This window comes from Botryllus schlosseri, chromosome 8, assembly GCF_051294905.1.
Source record: "Botryllus schlosseri isolate E-star chromosome 8, Bs_hap1, whole genome shotgun sequence".
NCBI lineage: Eukaryota > Metazoa > Chordata > Ascidiacea > Stolidobranchia > Styelidae > Botryllus > Botryllus schlosseri.
This window is the reverse complement of record NC_137243.1, coordinates 15,190,056-15,214,538: the sequence shown is the minus strand read 5'-3', so window position 1 is coordinate 15,214,538 and position 24,483 is coordinate 15,190,056. Positions and strand designations below refer to the sequence as shown.

The 24,483-nt window shown below is 42.2% G+C and overlaps 2 protein-coding genes across 4 annotated transcripts in view; both read left to right on the top strand.

Moving 5' to 3' along the window:
• The window catches only part of LOC145444853 (dynein axonemal heavy chain 1-like), a 103,720-nt gene extending 96,141 nt beyond the window's left edge, over positions 1 to 7,579 (top strand). For all 3 annotated transcript variants that reach the window (XM_080322893.1, XM_080322892.1, XM_080322891.1), the window contains 10 exons: positions 449 to 580; positions 1,105 to 1,275; positions 1,490 to 1,669; positions 2,145 to 2,321; positions 3,111 to 3,281; positions 3,345 to 3,475; positions 5,178 to 5,451; positions 6,770 to 6,847; positions 6,909 to 7,084; positions 7,224 to 7,579. In XM_080322893.1, coding sequence (XP_080179019.1) covers positions 449 to 580; positions 1,105 to 1,275; positions 1,490 to 1,669; positions 2,145 to 2,321; positions 3,111 to 3,281; positions 3,345 to 3,475; positions 5,178 to 5,451; positions 6,770 to 6,847; positions 6,909 to 7,084; positions 7,224 to 7,404 — 1,671 coding nt within the window. In that variant the 3' untranslated portion in view covers positions 7,405 to 7,579. The remainder of the gene's footprint in view (positions 1 to 448; positions 581 to 1,104; positions 1,276 to 1,489; positions 1,670 to 2,144; positions 2,322 to 3,110; positions 3,282 to 3,344; positions 3,476 to 5,177; positions 5,452 to 6,769; positions 6,848 to 6,908; positions 7,085 to 7,223) is intronic.
• The window catches only part of LOC145444855 (14-3-3-like protein), a 40,274-nt gene that overhangs the window by 14,529 nt on the left and 1,262 nt on the right, over positions 1 to 24,483 (top strand). Inside the window, exons 2-7 of the mRNA XM_080322897.1 lie at positions 10,337 to 10,473; positions 14,616 to 14,731; positions 16,599 to 16,790; positions 19,286 to 19,418; positions 20,514 to 20,677; positions 22,636 to 22,734. Of these exons, the coding sequence (XP_080179023.1) occupies positions 10,461 to 10,473; positions 14,616 to 14,731; positions 16,599 to 16,790; positions 19,286 to 19,418; positions 20,514 to 20,677; positions 22,636 to 22,734 (717 nt within the window). The 5' untranslated portion in view covers positions 10,337 to 10,460. The remainder of the gene's footprint in view (positions 1 to 10,336; positions 10,474 to 14,615; positions 14,732 to 16,598; positions 16,791 to 19,285; positions 19,419 to 20,513; positions 20,678 to 22,635; positions 22,735 to 24,483) is intronic.

Below are 24,483 nucleotides of genomic sequence, written 5' to 3'. Positions count from 1 at the left end.
TAATGTTTTGGGTTTCGAAGAGTAGAAAGGAGTTTTGTGATAAGTTTGTATCGCTTTTAAGAGTGAAATTTTCATTGGAACCGCGTGAAATAGCCCTTCCATCATCGTAACTTGGTATATTTTCAAGTATTTGTACTTATTCGTAGCGTCATTAACGTATTAGTCATTGCGTATGCTCCCCCTCATCCAAATCCACCGTTTTGAAATTATCATCTGCATACTTAGTAGTAGTTGTAGTAGCGTACAGATGGACCCACATACGGAAATACAGCAACTTGAGACATCCTGCCTGAATACTTTGGAAATGTATAATTACTTTGTTTTTGACCATGCTTCATTGCATATATATATCTCGCGTACTGGTTTTTGAAGCAACACACCCAGCAGTCCACTTTTGCACCCCCAGAAAAGCCAGCACCCCACCTAAACGATATTTACTCTGTCACAGGGTCCGCGTGCCGAGGCACTCATGCGCAGCGCGATGGATCGTGGAAAATGGGTCTTCTTCCAAAATTGTCACTTGTCGCCGAGTTGGATGCCCACGCTGGAAAGGTTGATCGAGAATATCGATCCCGACAAGGTAGCGTGTTTTGATCTCGCTAAAATCATGCACCATCGTATAAAACATTGAGTTTTTGTACTTTGTAGTCAAGTTACTGTCGTCCAAAGACTCGAGCTGTCAATCTACCATCTCTCTGTTTTGCGTATCTCAAATAACCATTCCATATAACACCAGCCTACATCATATCACCGTCCAGTTACTGTTTCGCGACAGATTCTCACTGACACCAGTGTCTAAAAATCATAAATAATAAAAGTCACGCTTGATTAACACCTGTCGCTCCAAGTTTTGTGTTCTTAAAATTAGTAAAATTAAAACATTGAAAATCCAATCATCGTGGAACTCCTTAATTTCAAGTCACATTCAACACTATGCTCATTTACTAGCGCCTATACAGCAACAGTTTATATAACCCATACATGAAAGTATTTAACCTCCTTGCATCAGATAATCGAAACGCGTTTTTAAAATGTTCCAACCGACCATTTCAAATCCTACTCCTTCAAATTCCGACTTGTTAAATTTCGCATTTGCATTCTCAGGTTCACCGAGATTTCCGACTGTGGCTGACGTCCATGCCCAGCAACCAGTTTCCAGTGTCGATCCTGCAAAACGGCAGCAAAATGACCATCGAACCGCCGAAGGGTATCAAAGCCAATCTGCTGAGAGCGTACATGTCGCAAAACGACGATTTTCTCAATTCTTGCTCGCGGGTAGGTGCACGATTTATTTGTGAAACCGATAAGTGGGCAATAACGTTTCTGTGGAGGACCTAAAAGTTTTGTTGTTGACATTCTTCGCAGTATTAGTTGTGTTGTCAACGGCGAATGTAGCTTCACTACTTTTTTCTTACCATGGTCATAGCTGATAATGATATTTCCCCAATTTTCTTTCACACGAGTTACCGAGTACTGTTTCCGTCTTCAGGTCAGCGAGTTCAAGTCGCTCTTGCTCTCGCTTTGCCTCTTCCACGGCGTCGTGCTCGAGAGACGAAAATTCGGAGCGCTAGGGTTCAACATCCCGTACCAGTTCACGACCGGTGACTTGAGGATCTGCATTTCGCAGTTGAAGATGTTTCTGGATGAGTATTCGGAGATACCGTTCAAGGTGAGTGAAATCCTTTTATTTAATCTACCAGATAGTTAGTACGTTGGAGGTGTGGTTGGAGGTACGAAATGAGTCGAAAAGCCTTGGAAAAGTCTATCAGCATTAATAAAAAGTCGCTACCTTCCAGTCACAAGTCATTTCAAGTCACTGCAGATTTCGACTCGAGTCAAGTCAATTTTGTCAAGTCAATGGTCGTGTCACACAAATTGCCAAAGTGACTCGAGTCAATTTTTGATAAAGTACTTTCAAAATCCAAAGTGTAATGTGTAAAGTTAAGTAGAAGTGCAACTAATTTGTACACTTGACCACTCAAGTAAGTACTGAAAACATAAAACCTACTCGATTACTTGGAAAAAGTGGAAGTACTTTGTTACTGACCACCACCTCTGGCCGTTATGTAAAGAAAGGACTAGTGCTTGCGTGAAATCTGAAATTGAAGCTCTCACACTGTAATGTTAACTTTGCCGTCGGGCAGGTTTTGACGTACACAGCCGGCCACATCAACTACGGCGGTCGCGTTACCGACGATTGGGATCGGCGATGCATGATGAACATTCTGTCGGATTTCTACGACTTCAACGTTCTCAAACCGGACCACACCTATTCGGAAAGCGGAATCTACAAGCAAATCGACACCGATCTCGATAACAATGTAAGTGTGGGCTTCAAAATCATGATTCCGGTCAGATATGTATTGGCTGACCACCTGTGTAACGTCTTCTATATCTTCCAGTTACAACATTCTCGATAATGATGTGCTCTGGCACATGATTATCTTGGATCATAAAGATTCATAGCCCATAGCTTTCTTCGCGCGTAAGAGAGCAATATTTTCATATGACTTGTCGGGATGGACCATTTCGAAACACTCTCTTAACTTTGAGGCCATCATACTTCTATCAGCAATCACCTTCCCACATACAAAGCGCTGTAACTTTTGTAGCTCAACGCTGTGCTAGATGAAAGTAAAAGCGAAGGAAATATATCAATCACTTATACTTACTTTTTCTGACAATTCTTGATAAGGGATGATACGTTAAGTCTAAGTTTTATTGACCTTGTAACAAAAGCACCCGTGAAACTAATATACATACCACCAATAAGAACCCCTGCCCTATAGTGTTCACAAGAATACATGACATCTACGACTATCATTTCCTTAAGTTTGCTTGTCCGTGAGCTACTTTAAATAACCAACAAATACCATTGCATATGTATGTGACATGATGGTTGCTTATAAAACAATCTGTGGTTACTTTGATATAGTGTTACAACGATGTGGCTGCCATGTCTATGTAGTACTATTAATGACTCTGTGTGATTTTGCTAACCTAAGTTTTTCTTATCGATATTGCTATTTTCTCAAATGGGTTGACAGTCTAAAGTATTTATCGCGAAGCAGTCTTTATACTTATCGTAAAAGCATTTCATATTTCACTAGGGATATATTCAATACATAAGGAGCTTGCCGATCAACGACACGCCGGAGATATTCGGAATGCACGACAACGCCAACATTACCTTTGCGCAAAACGAAAGCTTCTCCGCATTGAACGCCTTGCTCATGCTGCAACCGAAATCTTCGAGTGGAGGAGGACAGTCTAGTGAAGAAGTGAGAATTCGGTTTGTCTAAACGCCATCATATTATCCTCGAACGCGGTACATCCTAATTCAGCTCGTGGAGATAATTGCTAAGAAAATTTTGGAAAGCGTACCCAAGCCTATTGATATCGAGATGGTGATGAAAAAATATCCCGTCATGTACGAAGAATCCATGAATACCGTCGTGGTTCAGGAAGTGATCAGGTACGCATGGTGCTTTCTCTGTATTGTGTTCGAGCGTAACTATCGGTGAAAATTCCCTTTCATTTAAAGAGAGTTTAGCAAATAACGGTATTATTATAGGAGTCAAATGAAATTTTTTTCCAAAACTTGATCCAATTCGCCCAAATCACGTCTATTGTCTACTATTAGACAGAGTCGCTTTCGCGCTATTACACAGAGCTGTTCAGTAATCCAGTACTTGTACTTGGTACTCAAGTAGTAGTCTGGTGCAAGCAGGGTTTTAATAACTCTAGTCATGACTCGACTCCAGTCCGACTCGAGTCACGATTTTTTGATGACTCGACTTGACTTGAGTCATTTTTTCAAATGCGTAAAATGACTCGACTCGAGTCAATTTTTGTATTGACTCGACTTGTACTCGAGTCATTGTGCATGACTCGAGACTAGAACGGCCGAGACAGACATTTCATCGTAACTTGGAAGAATAGTAAAGTTACCACATCATTGGTATTTGGTCTATCAGTCGTGATGCTTCTAAAATAGGGCCAGAAACGGTTAAGACTGAGGAAAATTATTATATTATGAATGTGAACCGTTATATATCACTCGAGTAAAGTTGAGAAAGTGGGTTGAACTGAACAGTGAACATAATGACTTGAACTCGGACTCGAGTCAAAACACTATGACTCGGACTCGCCCCTCTACTGGCTGACTTGGACTCAGACTTGACCCGGTGATGAATTGAAAATGACTCAACTTGACTCGAGTCAAAACTATAAAAGTGAGTGAGTGACTTGTGACGGGGAACCTTGTGACTTGGTTGCAACCCTGTTACGTAGTGATTTTGTGTCAGTCACGAAAATGCACCCAACAATTTCAAAAAATTCACTGCTGATAGTATCCAACCCCTCGGCCAAATCTACTGCTTGAAGCTACTTAAGTACTTTTTATAATTTTTTTTCTACGTCCACTTGGAGTAGTTTTTAAATTTATTGGAATTGGCTACTTCTACTTCTTCTTAAGTAACAACGCTGATTACTTTGACCATCTTTATATATACCGAGTACAGGGTTGTAACCAAGTCACAAGGCTCCGAGTCACAAGTCAATCTCACTTTTATAGTTTTGACTCGAGTCAAGTCGAGTCGTTTTCAATTCTCCACCGAGTCAAGTCCGAGTCCAAGTCATTGCGTTGACTGCTCAGTTTCCAATTAAAATCTTGTTAAACCCACTTTTTATTACTATGTTTGGTGATATCGAATGTTTTGAATTCATAACACATCAATTTTTCTCACTTTTAGCAGTTTCTGGTCGCATTTTCTGGTACCAATACCAATAGACGAAATCCCGATAGTGTGGTTACTTTACTATTCTTCGAAATTACAATGAAATGTCGGTATTGGCCGTCTAAGTCTTGAGTCATATGACTTGGTTCGAGTCATACGCAATGACTCGAGTCCAAGTCGAGTTAATACAAAAATTGACTCGAGTCGAGTCATTTCCGTATTTTGAGAAAATGACTCGAGTCAAGTCGTGTCATCAGAAAATCTGGACTGGAGTCAGGCAATTGCATGACCTTCCCACATTACAGCGGTATCTTCAAACAAGTAGCCGGTATTTGAAAATTTGCTGGCACATTTGTCAAGATTTCCCGTGATACTCAGTTGCAGCTCTCCCAGCCCTGTTCTCTACGCCTATGCTCTGACCGCTGCGTAAATCTTCAGATACAACAAATTGCTCAACACAATCCTTCAGTCGTCTCGCGACTTGCTCAAAGCCATCAAAGGTCTGGTGGTGATGTCGGAATCCCTCGAAAAAATGTTCAACAGCCTGTTCATCAATTCCGTGCCGGACATGTGGGCCGGCAAGGCTTACCCGTCACTGAAGCCCCTCGCGTCCTGGATCGAGGATTTACTCGAGAGGATGAAGTTTATCCAGGGATGGATCGACAACGGGGTGCCGACTGTGTTTTGGATATCTGGGTTTTTCTTCCCACAAGTACGTATGAGTGTGCCTGCAGTAAATAGATCTAGTTGAGAATGACATAATTCTACTTTTTATTAGTATTCAAGTGGTACTGGTTTTGCTTTCAGACTGCTTCCACTTTTACTTCATTGATTTTTTGCAGCCAACTAATGTTCTAAAAAAACTGTTATTGTCAAGATCGTGTAAATTCGTTACGAAAATCAGACACTCAATCATTATAAACAATGCTCGACTTGGATTTGACTTCATGAATTGTCGTGCCCAGCCTAGCTCATCACTCTCTGCTCTCAAGATTTTACACTTGACATGAGTTTATAATAGGGTTACCATATTTTGAAAATCTGAAAAGAGGGCACTTTTTCAAAATTTTCAGACTTACAATACCCGAGTAAAATCCGGAAAAGCTGGTCAAATATACACTTTTAATTGAATTCTCCATTAGTTGACTAAAAAAAAACTAGGTCACCTTTCTGACTCGACTCCTGAAATACCCGCCGGAGCGTTACTTCAGTACTAATTTCCTATATCTCATTTGGATTTGAACATACATTTAGCGAAAATTTCAAAAAAGAGGACAAATTCTCAAAAAATAGGACATTTGGGCGTCCTCCGAGGACGCTTTCAAAAATGTCAAAAAAGAGGACGTATGGTAACCCTAGTTTATAATTCAACCGAAATCTCTAACATTGCGATTCGCAAATACCTATACAACACCGTGCATGAACCCGCAAAATGTCATAATTTAATGACAATTACTGTAACTGTGCCCAGCTTACTGAGCAGCGGTGAGGTTGGTGATTACATATGCCACTGTTTGGAGCAAGTCTCTACCTTTTGGTCCAAGTCATTTCAAGTCACTGCAAATTTTGACTGGAGTCACTTTGAAATATATGGAGTCAAGTCACAAGAAAGGTCGGGTGGAATTTTAAAGTGACTCAACTGAAATTAAATTTCCCGATTTCGAGTCAATTTCAAGTCATAAAATATGTTCAGTTTCTGCAGTTTGATTTTAATGTGCGGCTACACATGCATAATTTTATGTAGGCTATACCTCGCCGAACTAGTATAACTTGGTGCCATGCCATTTCTAATATAATAAAAGGATATGGGTCACCACGGTTAATTATGTAAATCCACAGATAATGCTCAATAAAAAATAGTATGGATTACTGAAATGCTGTATGAAGACCATAAAGGCAGTGTCGAAGTCGACCTCGTATATGGGCGAGGAAATTCCAAATGTTTTTAAGGAATAGGATATAAATATAACAACGAATCCACGAAATGTCATAATTGAGCGCATATTATTGGCTTTCTTGACCTATTATAGGCTTTCTTGACCGGAACGCTTCAGAATTATGCCAGGAAAGAGATCGTCTCCATCGACACCGTGTCATTTGATTTCCGGGTATGTGATAATATTTAGTAGATGAGCTCCGCTTTTCGGTGACACTCGTCTCGTGTGGCAGGTTATGCTGGAGACAAAAGACGACCTCAAGTCTCGTCCCGCTGACGGTTGCTACATCACTGGGCTGTTCCTGGAGGGTTGCCGGTGGGACCCGGAAACTCAAATGCTAGCGGAATCCAAGCCAAAAGAGCTCTACACCGACATGGCTGTGATGTGGCTTGTGCCTGTTGCAAATAGGTGAGGAAATGCTCAACTGTTGACACGTTGATGCGTATGTTTCCCTTGGTGGTGAGTCGTGTCTTATTTGAGGTCATCATTGGCCTGGTCATGTTGAGAATTACGTGGATATTACAGCGAAGCTTTGCAATTATTTCAGAGTCCAGCCGAAGACTGGCATGTACGTATGTCCAATCTACAAAACCTTGACCCGCGCCGGAACTCTCTCGACCACCGGACACTCGACCAACTACGTGATCGCGGTCGAAGTTCCCACTGACAAGGCACAGAAGCATTGGATCAAGCGAGGCGTAGCCATGATCTGCGCCCTTGATTATTAGGCCTTGTGTGTTTCATGAAATGTCTTGTAATGTTTTCATTTAGAGAGAAATCTATGATTTGCTAAAACGCATGTTCGCGTATTTTTTCGAGTTATACCATAGGCACTGTTTTTCTACAAAGATTTATTGACCAAACATTTTGTAAAAAGCCAAATACATCGATATCGACATTTGATTCTTCATCTGAGTTGTAGTAGGGCTGAAAGGGGTGCAAGTACTGGCTCATTGTATGGAGATATCACTGTAATGTGAGAGTGTAATTGTAATATGTTCGCTTGCTTTTGTGGATTTGACGGCGAAATATTGATCCACGATGTGGCCCGTACTACTTGATACGGCGATTCGTTCTGTTCTGATTCGTGGCGATTAAATGGTAATTGGAAGAAGTCTAGTTTCCTGTTATCTGGTATGTTTAGATCACCAAAGCTTTTGAGATGGCGGCATTCGCTTCGCTTAATACCATTCAAATACAAAATGTCCGATTTACATATTTCTAAATCCTAATGAACAAACATGGGGATGAAAGGACAATGTGTCCAGTATTCAGCAGGTGAGGAAAATACCGAGCCCAGTATTTTTAATTCGTGATGATTCTATCAATCAAATGAGCACAATAAGCATATCAGTTGCAGTAAAATAATTTATTCAATCCATCATTGTATTGTAATTTATATCAGATCAAAGGCCATGCGATAATGAAAAGATAGAACCGTGTCGAGCGACTTGGGACAGTCTTAATATGGCGTCCGTCTTTCATTAGTTTCGTGACTTGATTTTGCGGAAGTTATACTCTTTTTGATCATGACCATAATCGTGTCGTATCCATGGAATCCCATATAGTGATTTTCTAGTTTCGAACCAAGTTGTTAATATTGAATTGAATTCGACGGACCCTCTGTTGCAGCAAATTATCGTGTTGTTCCATCACAACGCGTATGCGGGGCCGGGGTCACCCGATACCTGGTGATAGGCTTGGTAATGGAACGAACTGCAGAGCGAAAGCGATTTGGCATCGTTTGACTGATCCAACCCACTAGCAGTTAAAGGTTCGAATCCGTCCTGCGACCAAAATTGAGTTGCTGTTGGGCTGCCGCTATTTCCTTATTGGTATCATTCGACAATCAAAAGAGCTGTCAGTAAGACTCTGACCGACCGCTAGGTTGCACTGGCGATTCATAACTTCGCATACCATCAGCGATATCGGTTTCTGATCAATGAAGCGTGATCCTCAGATAAAATCGGGACATCGTGTGACGTCACCTCGCCAACACCCAAACGAAGCGCGTCGCATGAGTTGGAAAAGAATGAGACGCAGGCTTATTCTTGACTGAGTTGTTTGTGAACGAAGATGCATAAGCTTGTGCGTCACATTTCGTTATTGCGGAAGTCAGACAGCTCGAACGCGACATGGAATGAAGAGTTATTCAGCAAGACACAATTCAGCCAGTATAATCATGATTACGACTTTAAACTCGTATTTAACTTACATGGCTCAAATTATGTGTTTTTAAATCAGGTGTTTACGAGGTCAAGTAAAAAGTCAGCGTTCTCCATTTATTTTCAGAAACAAATATTATTCGTAGCGAACTGTGCTAGTGCTACATCAAAGTAAGGAACGGCAGCTCATGTAATACACATTCCACAATAATAATCATTTTGCTTTGACGACAGCAAGTGACGATACCACGCCTTCCAGTTAATCGCGTAATTCAACATCCAATTGTTTCAATGAATTAATTGCGTATAAATGTGATGTTCTACCAAATCTATAATTTGCGCTCTAGCTAAGGACGCTGTGATACATTCTTGCAATACTTGTATATAATGTACAATTGCTCCGGTTCGTTGGTGATATACGTGAATGACGAAGAATTATATAGACTTCATTCGATTCGTGTCATTGCGATCTGACTAGCGACTAAGGCACTTGTGTATTATTGGATACGAAGTGAAGTGAGCACGAATGACTGAGACTGCGACACATGAGATCGTTTTTTATATTACCTGAAAGAGTTCTTATTCGAGCGATATGTTCTGTGCAATGTAGTGTGGTAGTTGTAGGTGGTAACGTTCGTCACGCAGTATTAGTCATCGCGACGCAAGACTTCAAATCATCTGATTGCGATGCAATTTTCATTACGACTGTAATGTCTGCGTTGGTATCGATTGCCGTTTCCACTGTTGTTCTGCTGTTTCAGCCGTTGTTGGATTCGTGACATCACTGGTCATTCGTCGCTATCCTGGAATACTGTTAGGATTACGTTACTGAGCAGAAGGATTGTTTACGATTTGAACTCATGAATGCTTCAGAGTTACACGCACATGATGCACCGGTTATAGTCGATGCCAACGAGCGAATTACGGGCTTACGGCTGGGTTTTATCACGTGTTAGTGTGAGCACGCGCAAATCATTCGTATCAGTCAAAAACGAAAACTATACCAGAGAAAAGATATGCCGCGGGGAATACAAGCTTTAAACCCAATCATGCGAAACAGAAGTCAAGTGTTCAGTTCTTGTCGCTCGTGAGAATAGCCCATAGTAAAGGATCGCCTGAGATCTTGATGTAATGTATAGGCATCGGAGAATGTGCGCGACGCATTAGATTAGTTTTTTTACGCAAGAGCGGTATGGATGGATTGAATTTTTTGTAATTTCCGTGATATGCCTGTTGAGCGAGACAAAGTAGCTTAGATTTGTTCCCCGCAATTCGACCCAGTCGAAAACTGGTTAGATGAGACAATAATATACTCTGTACCGGCGCAAAACAGCTGCCGAGTCGTGATTGCTATCTTTACCCGTCGTTACGCATTTCTAGCGTGCCTTAGCGGAAATACCGTTCTAGAGGCTTGCTATTGATACATCACAAGTCAGCCAATCCACGCGTAGGCATCTGGACGTGATGAACGCTTTAATGTTGGTGTGTCTTCTGTAGGTGTAGTTTGGTAGAGCGCTCTAGTGTTTTTGGCAAGGACTTCATTACCGGTTGATTGCTGCGTTTGACCCTTCTGGAGACCTTCTTTCAGCTCTCGCATCATCGGAGATAAGACTGCAAAGATGTCTGAAATGAGTGAGTGTCGATGGCTGGCTATTAGTGCGATTATATTGTCGCAGTCAGGGCTGTTCATTTTACATTGTTTGGCTATTGTGAACATTCCTATTCGATTCGCGTGCGCGTGACAATGACTTGTACAAGTTATGCTTATAAGTTCATAAAATTATACGGGAATGTATACTGATCACAACATAATATAGCGTGTAATTTTGACTGCATCACGCAGATCAACTCACTTGACAAGTCTATGCGAGGATTAATTATCGCCTCCATTCTCGATAGCGCCAGTTCTGACTTTCGAGTGACCCGCAGATACGTTCAACAGATCGTTGACACTCCAGTATCTATGCGATACTCCAGTATATTGGGTATAGTCTGTGAATGACATGCTCATTGTATGTGTGCAACCGGGGCCTACGATACTTAGTGCAAATGGACAGGGGTAAAGTACCAACAGGAAACTTGTATTAAAAGTTTGGATGTCGGATATTCTAACGTCCCGAATTGATTACCTGACTATATATTGTAAATGTAACCCCACTTCATTGACGGAAGAATTGACCCCATCTAATTTACGTTCGAATTTTCGGTACTTGCCCCTGATCTTAAATACACCCTCACACGAACACGTCATTTGTCAATGCAGTGCAATACAATTGAAAGCTTCAAAATATCCCGGATGATGATTGCTACCTCACATGACGTCATGTACGCTAATACGCCACCTGGTCAGTTATATAGGCTTTGACTGAACGCAGGCAATAGTTACGTTTTTTCCATGATTCTACTCGCATCCCAGCTCACTGAGCTCAGTCATATGCACACGAGAATTGGATGACTTTGACAGCAGTAACGATCAAGTCGTTCCGGATGAGATCAAGATAATGCCTTGTAAATAGCAACGATTATTCGCTAATAACCAAACCTCGTGTACGTGTAAATAAACAAAGCGGGGTACATCATTATCTAGTATCCGTTTTCGAGACTCGCACTGGATGTGTATGTATATTGTATATCTAGTTAAAGTCAGGTCAGAGATTACTCTTGTCAATCGCCATGAGCGTGGTCTATCATATTCATATTCATGCGAAACCCGATATAAATGTTCTGCGCCGCGTAATTCTAAGCTACCGTGAACGCCAGCTTATCCCGATAAGTAGGCTGATAATGTGGCAATTTATCCGTGACTCATTAAAATATTCAATGCTGCAGATGGTATCGGTTTTGTTGATCGTTTCGTTTACGATTGCGTCTCTCCGCCAGGTTCGGAACCATTACGTTACTTAGCCAAGCACGCTCTGTCGGTCTGTCGTCCGTGTGATGTGTAATTAATAATTATGCAATGTGCGGTACATTCAATATTGAATCGTTATTACCAATTGAGAGAACATAACATTGCCGCAAAATTTCGCTTTGCCTACATTGAGATAGCTGGAGCTCATTGATCAATACCGGGATTAATCCTCCGCCAGATGTGCTTTTAATCGGTACAGCCTCGCATGGCTATAGTCCAGGGGCTGGCAACTTCTCCAGTTAGCGGGTTGGATATTGGAAAATTAAGTACTTGGCGAGCCGGATTGCTGAATCGATACAAAATTCTCCGATTTATCCACAATTCACATATACAAGGAATAAATCGTATTTAATGAATGTATTTTAACGACAGCAATGTCACTTCAAAGCCATTTCTCGCCGATAATGACGAAGACATCGTGGGGTTTGAGAACAGCATTGTCATACAGGCGCCGCCATGTCTGCTTCTCTGATCAATGAACACACAGTGCAGTCCTTAATTAAGATTTCAAGGCGTTCAATAAGCCCGGTACTCCAAATTTACCAAGATACCAAATCATTAGGGTTGAGGACATCGAAAATGCCGATAATGCAAGTCTTCTCGCTTCGACGAACTTAATCGTAAGCTCCAATCTCGTACGCTGCGCAGTGCGCACACACTAATATAATAACATATCTTCCTTGAAATTTGACTTTTAAGCAAGTAGTGGGGAATGTCAGACTGGGGCCGCGAGCCACATTATGTAAGACGGGAAACTGTCCGCGTGCCGTATGTTGCCCGTCCCTGCTATAGTCAGTAGTCACCCAATTGAGTACATTAGCCTTGGGCAAGTCGATTCTTTTTGTGATATGATATAGTATTATGAATAATCCTGCCTGGTCTTTAACACTGTCGGACCTGTCACTAAATGGCGGTTACCAGGGACTCGCTCTCAACGACGATTGATTTCATATACGCGAACCCAAATCTTATATATATTTCATCATCGGATCGAATTCCTTATCCGGTGCTTGCTCAAATCGAGTCGCCGGCTTTCATTGATCACTGAAACAAATTCGAATCGGCAGTACCATGAAAGTGCTCGGTGTTCGTTGAGTTTGAATACATGTCCTGTCCATGTCCAATTGTCCATGGTATTCGAGAATTGCTGGACTCCGTTCATTACTCGTGTGACTGAGGTATACAGTTATTTTCTCCGGGAAGAGCATCATTTTGAATGTATGCTAATGTGGCGTGCTTAAATCGAAAGATGTGCTACAGTTAGTCAATTTCCCTATGAGTTTGTCTTAGTAAATAATGTGCCGAACGGTGCCCTTGCCTTACTATATTACAGAGAAACTATCTTCACTACTGTAATATGACGTTTCGTATGCATAACGTGGTATTTCGTCAGTGTTATCCGGCGATAGTTCTTCGCAACGTAATGGATTCCTAAAACTACCATACAATCGAATCGTAGCGACATATTCATGCTCGTAACGAGAAAACGACTGAAATATAAATACATGAACGTGAACCCATCGTGATCTTTGAACTGGTACTGCGGTTTATGTCAGCAGTACCGCGGAGGAAAGAAGTTGGTGCGGATTGAAATGTCGATACGATAAGAACTATTCAGCGGCTAATTGTGGCTATGAATAATGTTGAGTAGAACCAGCCATGTCTGTCACTCATAGATTCATTGCGTAGGGTTACTTTGGCATGATATATACTTCTCCATCTGTCCCGTAGGTTTAATCAGGCTGCCCCGACAAGTGTGGGTATCGTGATAACACAGTGCTTTTACGGGAGCTGTTTACTACTCATAATGAATCTAAAACGGACTGACCGTTCATGGTACCTTTGTATCAAGTGAAAAGCGTTCTATGACTTTCGTGGATCGTTTATTTGAAGGAAATGAATCAGTTTGGTGCTATAAACGTAATACTCTTTCATTGAGTTGACATGATTACGCAAATGGAGTGGCGAATTCCGATTCGCCGTGAACGCCATCCAATGCTAATTTACCAACTTGGTAAAATCCAGAAAATATCCTTGTGCGGGATCATCGGCGTGGTGTAATACATGCTCAACTGCGTGCATTATCCCGCCCAGTTCCATTATCGAATTTGCTCAACGCCTTTCTGCGTGCTCACCATCACAGCCAAGCGCCGGCATTCCGACTATTGTAATACGATCCTCTTCATTCTCAACGCCAAACGCCGGCATTCCAGCGATTGTAATACAATGCGCATGTTGCATAGACGGTACCCAGCCGACATAACACGAACAATACATTGAACAGCCAGGTTACCGCCAGTTTTGCAGTCGGCGTATACCAGCAGTGTGCCACGGTGTAATTTTTGACAGTGTATTCTCGTGCTAATGAATACCTTTGACCTTTTCCCGACATTTTCATTATCCATAATTTAGCCACCCGCATTGCTACATTACTGCTGACCCCGGATGGACTTTGTTGTGTAATAATCGCATAATGTGCGAAGACTACATTGCCAGCTATTGAATTTCTCGCACTCGTGCCCTAATGAGCCGCTTAGTACTATCATTCAGACTTGGACAATTACACAATTTCTGGATTCTCGAAATTAGATCACAATTAGAATTACAGCTACAAATGGAATTGCAATGTCTGTACACAGTGTACTTGTACATCAAGCTTGGCTCGTTTCGCACTACACTGTTATCTTATAGCATTTACAGGAAAACAATAAATGATATTATGATTACAAGAGAGCATAGAAAGATTTCACAAATAATGTTAAATAAAGATTACCGGCATTTCGCCCCAATCAGGCAACTAGTATTATCTAGGTGTCCAAATCTGCTAGTAATTCTTAGAGCGTTGCTTTATTTACCCTCACAGAATCCAAAGAAGATTTGGTGACCATGGCCAAGCTTTCGGAACAGGCCGAACGGTACGACGACATGATGAAGCAAATGAAAGACCTGGCGAGATTAAAAGAACCTTTATCTTCCGAGGTGAACCAATCTGACTTCTCGAATCGATAGCTGCGCAAGTGCGCAGCATCAAAATACCCGTTATTTGAGTTGTATCACGCTTGTCGCATCATATATGCCATCGCTGTCGTGTAAAGTGCTTCGGATGCTATACGAATTAGATAGATCAGCACTTGGGAATGGATTGTTTTTGTATTACGCGACGACGGAAAGCGCTGAATCGCAAATATGTAAATAACTTGTTGTGTTGAATGCTGTCGTATCTGTGAGATAATATCATTATTCAGTACTGCGCGCCTAGCAGTGATTAATTAGTCACAGTCAAGTTTTGGATGCATTGTCGCGTAATACAAGTGCAGTATCATCGCGCGGCGGCACTTCTATTCATAACCAAGACGCGCGTTACGCATACCATTCCGAGCGTACCATTCTTGAATATGATCACAGTTTTGGTCTGTGACTAAATAAATAATGAGGAGTTACTGTCGAGCGTTCGAGCCAAGCAAGGAAACTCGACTCATGCGTCATTTCCGGTGTACGCTAAAAAATAGGCCTGCGCTGCACGCCGCGGTTAAGCTTGAAAGGCGAAAATCGATGGAGCCAGCAGCGCGATTGAATTTATTACCTTCCCGTGCGCGCAACAGAATAACGATCTTGGACGGATCTCAAAAAGCGATGGCGATTTTGGACGTGTAATCGATATTATGACGTGGCGTTTCGGTCTGCTGCGTTGGCGTATAATGGAGTTGATATTTTCGGGAACCCGACCCGTTCCCCTATTTTCCCCTAATCCGTATTCTTCAAGGGGTTTTCGTAAGGGTCAGCCGGTTCTCGATGCCGCAAATTTCTACCATATTACAAGCAGAACTAGCGGTTTACAATACCGGTCAAATGCCAAATGACACTAAAAATTATGGTTTTCGAAAATATATGCAGTTACCCTGATGCAGGGTTCGTTTCGCGGAGTTGCTATGGCAATTTAACTCGCGAAAGTGACGCAGACATCCCTCGAAACTGCATTCTACTTTACAACATTCAATATGCAATTGCCTAGTATGTTCATATTGGAATGAACCCCACTATTTTCGGCTGGCTCTCGTCAGGGGTAATCGTCAGCAACTAGCGGAGAATTGGAAAGAACATTGTATCTCAACGATCGTATAACGAAGTATGACCATCTAAAATTAGTACACTGAACGCTCTCTTGTTCGAAATTTCATGCTGGTGGCGTTATATTTTGTGGTACGATTGCTGGTATACAATGTTCTTTCCAATTCTCTACTAGTTGGCTGACGATATACCCCTGACGATTGTCAGCCGAAAATATTCGGGTTCATTTCAATATGGATATACTATTCAATTGTGTACTGAAGTTATGTACCTCCTAGATTCTCGAAGCCCTTTAAAGTTTAATATGTACATCGTTGGCAGTTCTTCCTAAAAAAACTTCAGTGGTATTAGAAGCAGTCTAAAAACGTAGCAATATAAGTATAGCGTTCGTAGCCAATGCAGGCAAAATCTACTCGAGTAGCCTATTCGTTGCCGAGGTGGGTGTCTGATCTTGAAGGCTACTCCAAGTTGTTTCGACACCTTCCTATCTTTTCATTGTATCGCAGTCCTGTGATGTTTTGAAACGATGAAGATATAAATAAACCTGATTGACCAATGACCACCTCTGATTACATCATTGGTAAACAGCTTTTTGGGCAAAATTACTTCTTCCACTTTAGATTATGTAAAGTAGAAAATAGCTTTGGGTGAAAAAACTGTTGAATAGAAGTGGGAGGATTAGTCTGAAAACATCAGCCCGAATGAATAAGCCAGAAAACGCCGTTCCGCAAATTTCATCAGACCTGCCTTTTCAAATGAGTGAAACTTTGCGTTTTAGGAAAGGAACCTATTCTCCGTTGCCTACAAGAACGTGGTGGGCGCGCGCAGGTCCGCGTGGCGCGTGCTGGTCAGTATTAAGCAAAGGGAAGACGAACGGGGGACGGAGGAGAGCAAAAAGCGCGCCCAGCAAGCCGACGATTACATCAACAAGATCAGCAAAGAGATCCAGGAGATTTGCACCGAAGTCGTGGTGAGTATACGCTGCAAATACGTGGAGAATTAGAGGCGGTCGGTTACGAATTACAAAAAGTTACATTCGCGGACGAGAAAACTTGGTCATTTGGAAATTTTTACGGCTAATGTTATTGGGTTGACTAAAAAAGGTCTTTTTTAGTTAACCTACCAGCTATTGTTGCTTCCTATGTACGTTTCCTGCTAAATTACCTTCAATTCCGTGAAATCTGGTTTTCACTTCCTTCTATAGTCGCCCAACTCTCAAGGACATTTTTGCGTCCACGGAGGGAATTTTACATTTCTTGAAAAATGAGGACAAATCCTCTTAAAAGAACATATGATATCCATAGAGTTCGTGCACCATCTTTTTGCGATTTTGAGGGGGGTATATGAAAATAGGGCTCGGTCCACGCCTTGGCTATACAATGTATACATCTCCATAAGGATTGATGCGTTTGACTCGTTTCGCTCATTGGAATCCCTGTCTATCGGCGGATCGTTTCTGATCATGATCTATGCAACCGACCCTAATAATCAGCCGCGATGTCTTCAATCACCGCATTGTCGTAGTGAAATATGTGCTGATCTACGTGCTGCTGATTTGGTAGCGGTGTGTTTTTCTTCGGTTTCTGGTCGAACTTGGAAATGAATGCGGTAAGAGCGACTAAACGCGCCTGAAAACATGTTCTTGTAACATCGGACAGGGTGTTATCAGCAGCTACATCCTTACCTTACATTATATAAAATTCAATGCTTGATTTAAAATCCATAAACTGTTATGTGTATTGAGTTTTCGAGCGTAACTACGGATATGTTCATGGGGGCTGTTCTACTTGCGAAAATGTCACAACTTCAGTCGGTCGCGTCGGCGCGCAATTATTTGCAACACGTTAGCGATTCATCTATAAACGCGCGCGATTTACGGAGATTGCCATCGATCATGACCTAGCATGTGATTTCGACAAACACAACTTGTGCGGGTAGTCGCTGTTCGCGCGCGTTCCAGCGCCTCGGGGCAGCGGTAATTGCTGTCGTGTACGCGGCGTTAGGTTACTCAATCATTGATTCTGTGTTTTCGCCCGTTACGGCGATATTGTTTGTATATATTATACCGGTGTAATTTTGTTACATATTTGGAGATTCGCTTGTTTCCCGTAGGCTTAGTCCCGCTTATGCTGCCCGGTTTGATTGTAGCGTTAACTTGAATCATTCCGTTTTCGATGGTTGTAGTGATTGAATTTTTTGCCTTATTTGGGTGTGTCCTGTTGGCGAGAATCTAGCTGATTCCAAATGCGCAATTGCGCATAGGTGATATTAACTGTCAGGGATAATTTGGTGTCGGTTCTGCGACGATTGTGCCGGATTGCCGGAGCTAACTCGGAGATTGTTGAGAAATAGAGAATACGCCTTTGCTGTGTGGGTGCGATGTATCTTTCGGCTTGAGTTAACGCAGCTGTGCGCGCTAAAATGAACCTGTGTGGTAATGAGTTATACAGGACAATTGTCAGCGACGACGGTCACCTTGACTTTATTATGACACCATAATCACGTCGGCAACTATTTGTTTGAAAACCGGAAATGTTCGATTTTTCTCGTGAATTGGAGTGGTACCACAGAATTAGGGTTAAATTACCAAATGTTACTACAAATATTATGAAATTTCCGGTATTCATCACGAAATATCTGCGTGTTTCGGTCTCTCCATCATATCGCTATTGGCAATTGCTTGACTTGACTATTGGATATTTTCGAATAGAGTTTGTCGGCGTATCATTTTTTAGTTAGGTTGCTCACATAGCGACAGCCTCCTGTTCGAAATAAATCGAACGGTGCTTGGGCACGTAAAGGTCTGACCCTGCCATGTCTCCTCTGCACCTAAACGCGAAATCAACATCAGCATCCAATATACATTCATGCATTCTTTTATTAATACCTGTATTGATTTGAAGCACGATAAAATCAAAAGATAGGAAATAGTCGAAACGAATTGTGGTGTAGTCTTTCAATCAAACACTTACCTTTGACTAAATTAGGTTCTCTTGCTTTGGGGTTCGAGGACTCGTTTTGTAACGGGTCCGTGAAAGGCCCATCTTATAAGCACAACAAATTGCACACCACCTGGTAGTCACGCTGTGTCGGCGGCTGCTCGAAAGTGATGACTTTTCCGTCGTTTTTCCGGCCAAATGCAAACGAAGTCGTGATTAGGATTAGGACTGTCTTCTTAGTCACCAGCTGCCCAAATTTCGCGGCTAGGCTACTTGGAATTCAACCGTGCAGTTGCACAATGTACATGTACAGTTAAACAATTATATCGGTCGGAGGAAATTTAAGAACCCCTGGCCTAGATCAATTAATAAGAGAAATGCACATTGAAAATGAAACGTATACATCTGAGATGACATGAAAATAAAGTGGCATGTGACATTATTGGCGAAGACGTTATGTCAGTTTAGGATCCAGTAATCTGGAGGGTCTACTATAGTGGTTATTCGTTACGACTCTTGTTTCCAGGGGCTCGTTGACGAGTGCTTATTGCCGAGCGTGACAGCGGACGACGACTTCGAAAGCAAGACCTTCTACCTGAAGATGAAGGGAGACTATTACCGCTACGTCGCCGAAGTCTTAGACAGTAAAACTGATAACAGTAGGTTCATTCTGCACTCGCGCCCGATCAGAATACATGCGGAATTCTGAGCATATGGCGTCTTAAGCTCAAGGCGGCTATGCGCAATTGTCTTTGATTTTCTGCTGACGTCAGCGTATTGACCGTGCTTCGCGAATCCCTGAGGAACCTTTTTTGTTTGAGGAAACAGTCCTTATTTTCGGAGATGTTGGCCGTGGATGCGGTGGTCGCTCGACGTGATGTATTAGATTACGCGAAAATAATGTGCGTTAAAATCCGTACTTAAAGTCTCCTGGGTCAAGTCTACGAATGGAAAGATGATGCATTGATTTGAATTTTGCGATTTTTGAATCTCGGCATCCCTGAAAGCTGTTGACCATATCGAGTGTTTATCTAACTGGCGAATATGCAGATTCTAACAAGGTGTCCCTGGAAGATTGGCGCTTCATAGAGTATTTGTCAAAACTTCCCAATCCTTGAAACCACGGGTATCAGCGCGTTTGAACTTGAACTAGAGTTTAAACAAGCTCGTGGTGCCTGGAGGGGTGGTCGATCACAGGGATCGTTAGGCATTTCCATATTATTTATTATTACTGTTATCCTCATTTAACTCGGGAATTCAACAGCTCACGGCCCTATCCGTAGGTAAACTCGAAAACCCGGTACGGATAACAGTATATGTAATTTAAATCAAGCATCCTGTAGGTGTGTCGAATGCATTTTACCGCCGCATCGAAATCGAAATCGAAATATGAATCATATGGTTATTCATTCGACACGGTATTCAAAATGCGATTCGAAACGTATAGGGTCAGGCGCGATTCGAACAATTGCTAATCGCCCATCCTTGAATCGATATTCGACTCGAGTATACGATCGATCGTGATTCGAGCAATTACGAATAGTCCATCCTCGAACCTTTCAGATTAGCATTTCATGGATTCGGTATTCGAGATACGACTCGAATAGAATAGGATCAGTCATGAATCGAATATTTCCGAATCGCCCAGTTGAATCTCCGTTTAAACACGCGTTCTGGTGCAAAATTCGTTCCCACATTCTCCGAAAATGAGTGTTGGATGTTGCCCTTGATTACCTGCCGGTTTTCCTCCGCAGCCAACTCCGACGCGGCCCAGAGCGCGTACAACGAGGCGTATGAGATTTGCCAAAAGAACATGGACCCCGCCCATCCCATCAGGCTCGGCTTGGCGCTCAACTTTTCCGTGTTCTACTACGAAATTAAGGAGAAGCACGATAAGGCTTGCTCGATCGCGAAGGAGGTGAGTATTGGCGATTAGACTTGGGAAGTTTTTTTTTGGCGAATTAGGTCGGCCGGTGTGCGTTGACTGGATGTCGCTGCTTGTGGTCATCCAGTTCCAGTTAAAATATTGTTTCTGAAAGCGTGCAGAATTGGGTTCCCCACTGCGAATAACCCGTGGCCTGTTCAGAGGTGGTTAGGTACTGTTAGTCGGCATTGTCACTGGAGTATAGCAGTGGAAGGAATGCGATGAGTATCTATTCAGTCACGAGTACAATTATATATTTCCTGGGAATGCCTGAACTAATTCCTGTAGAATTAAAAATGCTAGGTCAGAAAAATACTCGTGTAGTTTAAGAATAGATTATGTTTCACTTAACGGTAGTATTTCGGAGGTGGGCTACTTTGTACAATATACATCCAACAACTGATGACGCTCCCAGAAGTCTCCGTGACCCATGATGATGTCCCTATAAGCATCAAAACCTAGTTGAGTACTTCTAAAAAGTATAAGTACTTCGTCACTGACCAGTAACCACTTTTGGTCTGACCTGGAGTTATGACTAGCATGCAAGTCTACCTTTTCAAGGTAGAGCTGCTGCGAGGTGCAATTTCGTAATTCCCTTTCGTACGAAACGCATCCCCCTTCGAGAAAGCGGCGCATAACTATTCGCACGGCACGTTGTTGTGATTTTCGTCGCGAAATTTTGGGTTAAATCAAGTAAAAGAGCTAGAAAGAAGGGCGATTATAGCCGTTTGACTAGATTAATCAACTTGAAACATCGTTACTATATACTATAAGTTTTCGCATGAAGGAAAGCTGTGCTGCATTGCCGTCACATACCTCGGGTGTATGTAGATCGCAGCTCATTAATATTGCATGAATTATTGACTAGAGAAACCGATTAGTGTGCGATCTGATCAAAAGAAACGGTGCCGTTCGGCTATTTACTCCACGCGTGTCCCCAGCGGGTTACCACGACCCGAAAATTCGTTTTCGGACCTTCCGCGGCCCTTGAACTCGGTGTACGATTTCGCGATTTGAAACCGATCATTGTGACGTTTGTTGTTCCTGGAAACTTTCCAATCGACGACCTGGTGAGGTTGTTGCTACGCACTTGGAGTAGGAACGCAGGATTGGGTTTACGACATCGATACGGTTTTGCGTTGGGCGCGTGGCCACGGTATGGCTAAACATACCTCTGACTTCTTGTTTGAATTTAATCATTGTGACATCGGTTCCAAACAGTAACGTGATTTAATGCCCGCAGAAAATACGGTACGCTTTTAGATGATGCAGTTTTTTTTTAACCGAAATGGTCATAACCGGCCATAGTATGCTTTCAATCCTGGCTGTGTCCTTGAGCAGATCCAATTTCTTCGTATTTATAGCACCTTTATTATGCAGGCGTATCTCGCGATTTTGAAATTGATCGGTTCGACTCTATGACATATTCAGAGGTGGTTAGTAACGAAATACTTGTACTTCTTCGGGGCACTAGAGCAGATACTGCTTACTGAAAAGGTTATGTTTTAGAGCAATTCCACTTCTACTTAACAGATTTTAGTTTTTAAAGTTAGGCATAGAATAATTGATTTTTTACTTAGTTGGAGATCGCTACGCGAGTGCCAACAATGATAACTTCGACCTCCTCTGATCTGTGATCAAACAATTGACATATTGATGTGAGACCCCGCCTATATCGAGACACGTTATGATACTTGGCGCCTCAAAGTTCGACTGTATATCTCGTTGAATGGACCGGAATCAGAAATCCACAATTTTGCTGTAGCTTGACAGTCAAACTTGACAGTCGGATCGAACCGTCTAAAATCACGCACTTGTCAATCTCGCTTCAATTCGCCGGTGAATGAAATCGAACGAAATTGACGCGACACAAAATGGAATCTATCGCCGTTAATCGCCCTCCTAAGATATCCGTCGTACTCGTGTGTCAATCGCGTCTAATTTCATCGCAGGCCTTCGACGAAGCGATAAAACAAATGGACGACAACCCCGACGACAAAAAGTACAAGGACAGCACCCTGATCATGCAGCTTCTCCGCGACAACCTTTCGGTGAGTGATCGCTTCTTTGAAAAACTTATACATACATTTAAGTGAACTGAACACTAGCGATGATGCGAACACCTGGAACACACTGATTCATGGCATCACGGGCTTTTATGATTGGTTCTCTGTGGATACTAACTTACGTGCTCACGTGGCATAACAATTAGGGTCCGATTTATTCGATATCCCACTTTGAAATAAATATCAGTATCGGCTATTATAGGCATAAATATCGGCGATTTTCATGACGTCATAGTAGTAGTTGGAAGTCAGAGCTATACTCCGCAACTGCTACACTGGTCATATTGATGTAATCGTGGTAGCTCGCGGGTATCCAGATGCAGCATTTCCAGTTTATGTCGTATCCGAGCGCAGAAATGGATGTTAAGCTGTCCTGATAGTCTGAAGTTTTTGAAATGCGTCTCAAGTTAAATGCCTTAACGTTTCAGTATCGGCTGAATATATCAGGTCTATCGGCGAAGGTGTTAGTTATCAGTATAGCGATTTTTTTCTGACCTCGAAACGGAAGATTTTTACCAAAAAATCAAATTTTGACATTTTTTGACCTAAAGTATGCAAATTAGGTTTTTCCCACATAATGTTTGAGTTGTACTAATCCTCATTTCAGGTTGGAACTGGTCTGTCCTTACGAAGTAGTTTGACCTGTAAAACACTTTTTCGAGATCTTAACGGCCTTCCTGTGAGCTTCTTTCAGGCTCAGTGTCGTTTTTTATCAATAATCTATAGAATAAGACATCACAACGGAGGATTTGTAAGATTTTCCAAATTTTGAACAACCCTAATGCGTATTCTTGCAACGGATGTTATGTTGTGATGGAAGCAATCACAGTTTGTGGTGAATTTCCTTTGCTATTTCATAAAAGATGTTGGCAGTATTCTCACCGTCCCAATGAACAGTTGAACACACAGCCTCGGCCTGACACCCAAGTTATGTTGTGTCACTCGTGATTACGAAGGCACCGGCAACGTGTTTAGCAATGGATTTGATTACGTTACGGATAACGATCGCATTTACGCGTAGGCTGCTTGCTCCGCCCGCGCTGTTTAGGTGTAAGCGTATGATTCGGTTGCGCGAGCATTAATTATTCATTTCTGGACGAGACAAGAGTAATCACGCTCCGTTGAGCGGTAGGAATGGCAAGACCGCGGTTTGAGATTGGGAGATGTTTGTGCGTGAATGGAGAATGTATTGGCTGTCGATTCTCGGAGTTATTTTCGCATATTGACAGACTCGGCTCGAATTCAGTCGCTATTGTTAACGACGGGTCGAGTCTACCGTTCATTGTGAAATACCTGGAATAAGTCCGGGGTTTTTGAACTTGGGTCCACGGACTAGTTTTAAGAGGTCTATGCAGGGACAATGTTGATACTACAGCTATAAACTATAAACCTAGATTGTATGTCCTTGTTGAGCATGAAGAATCGCTCTCCAATTGGTAACGGCCCGTGACGAGATCTGGGCCTAAATGATAATCATTTTTTATTATGTAGGTGTTGGGTGACAGTTAAGACCTTCAAAGTCATAATTTGCGACTGCCCCTAATTTTTCATTCACGTTGGAGAACTCTGGTTTTGTGGTCCAAACAAATTATGGGACTAAGTCACGATAGGGCTCTCCACCATAGTGTCCTAAATGGTGTGGACACAAGCAAATCTCACGGCTCAGTGAAATCGGTATACGTCACACTTTCAATTTGGCTACTGGTAATTTGACGGTTATTTTTGACCGGCTTG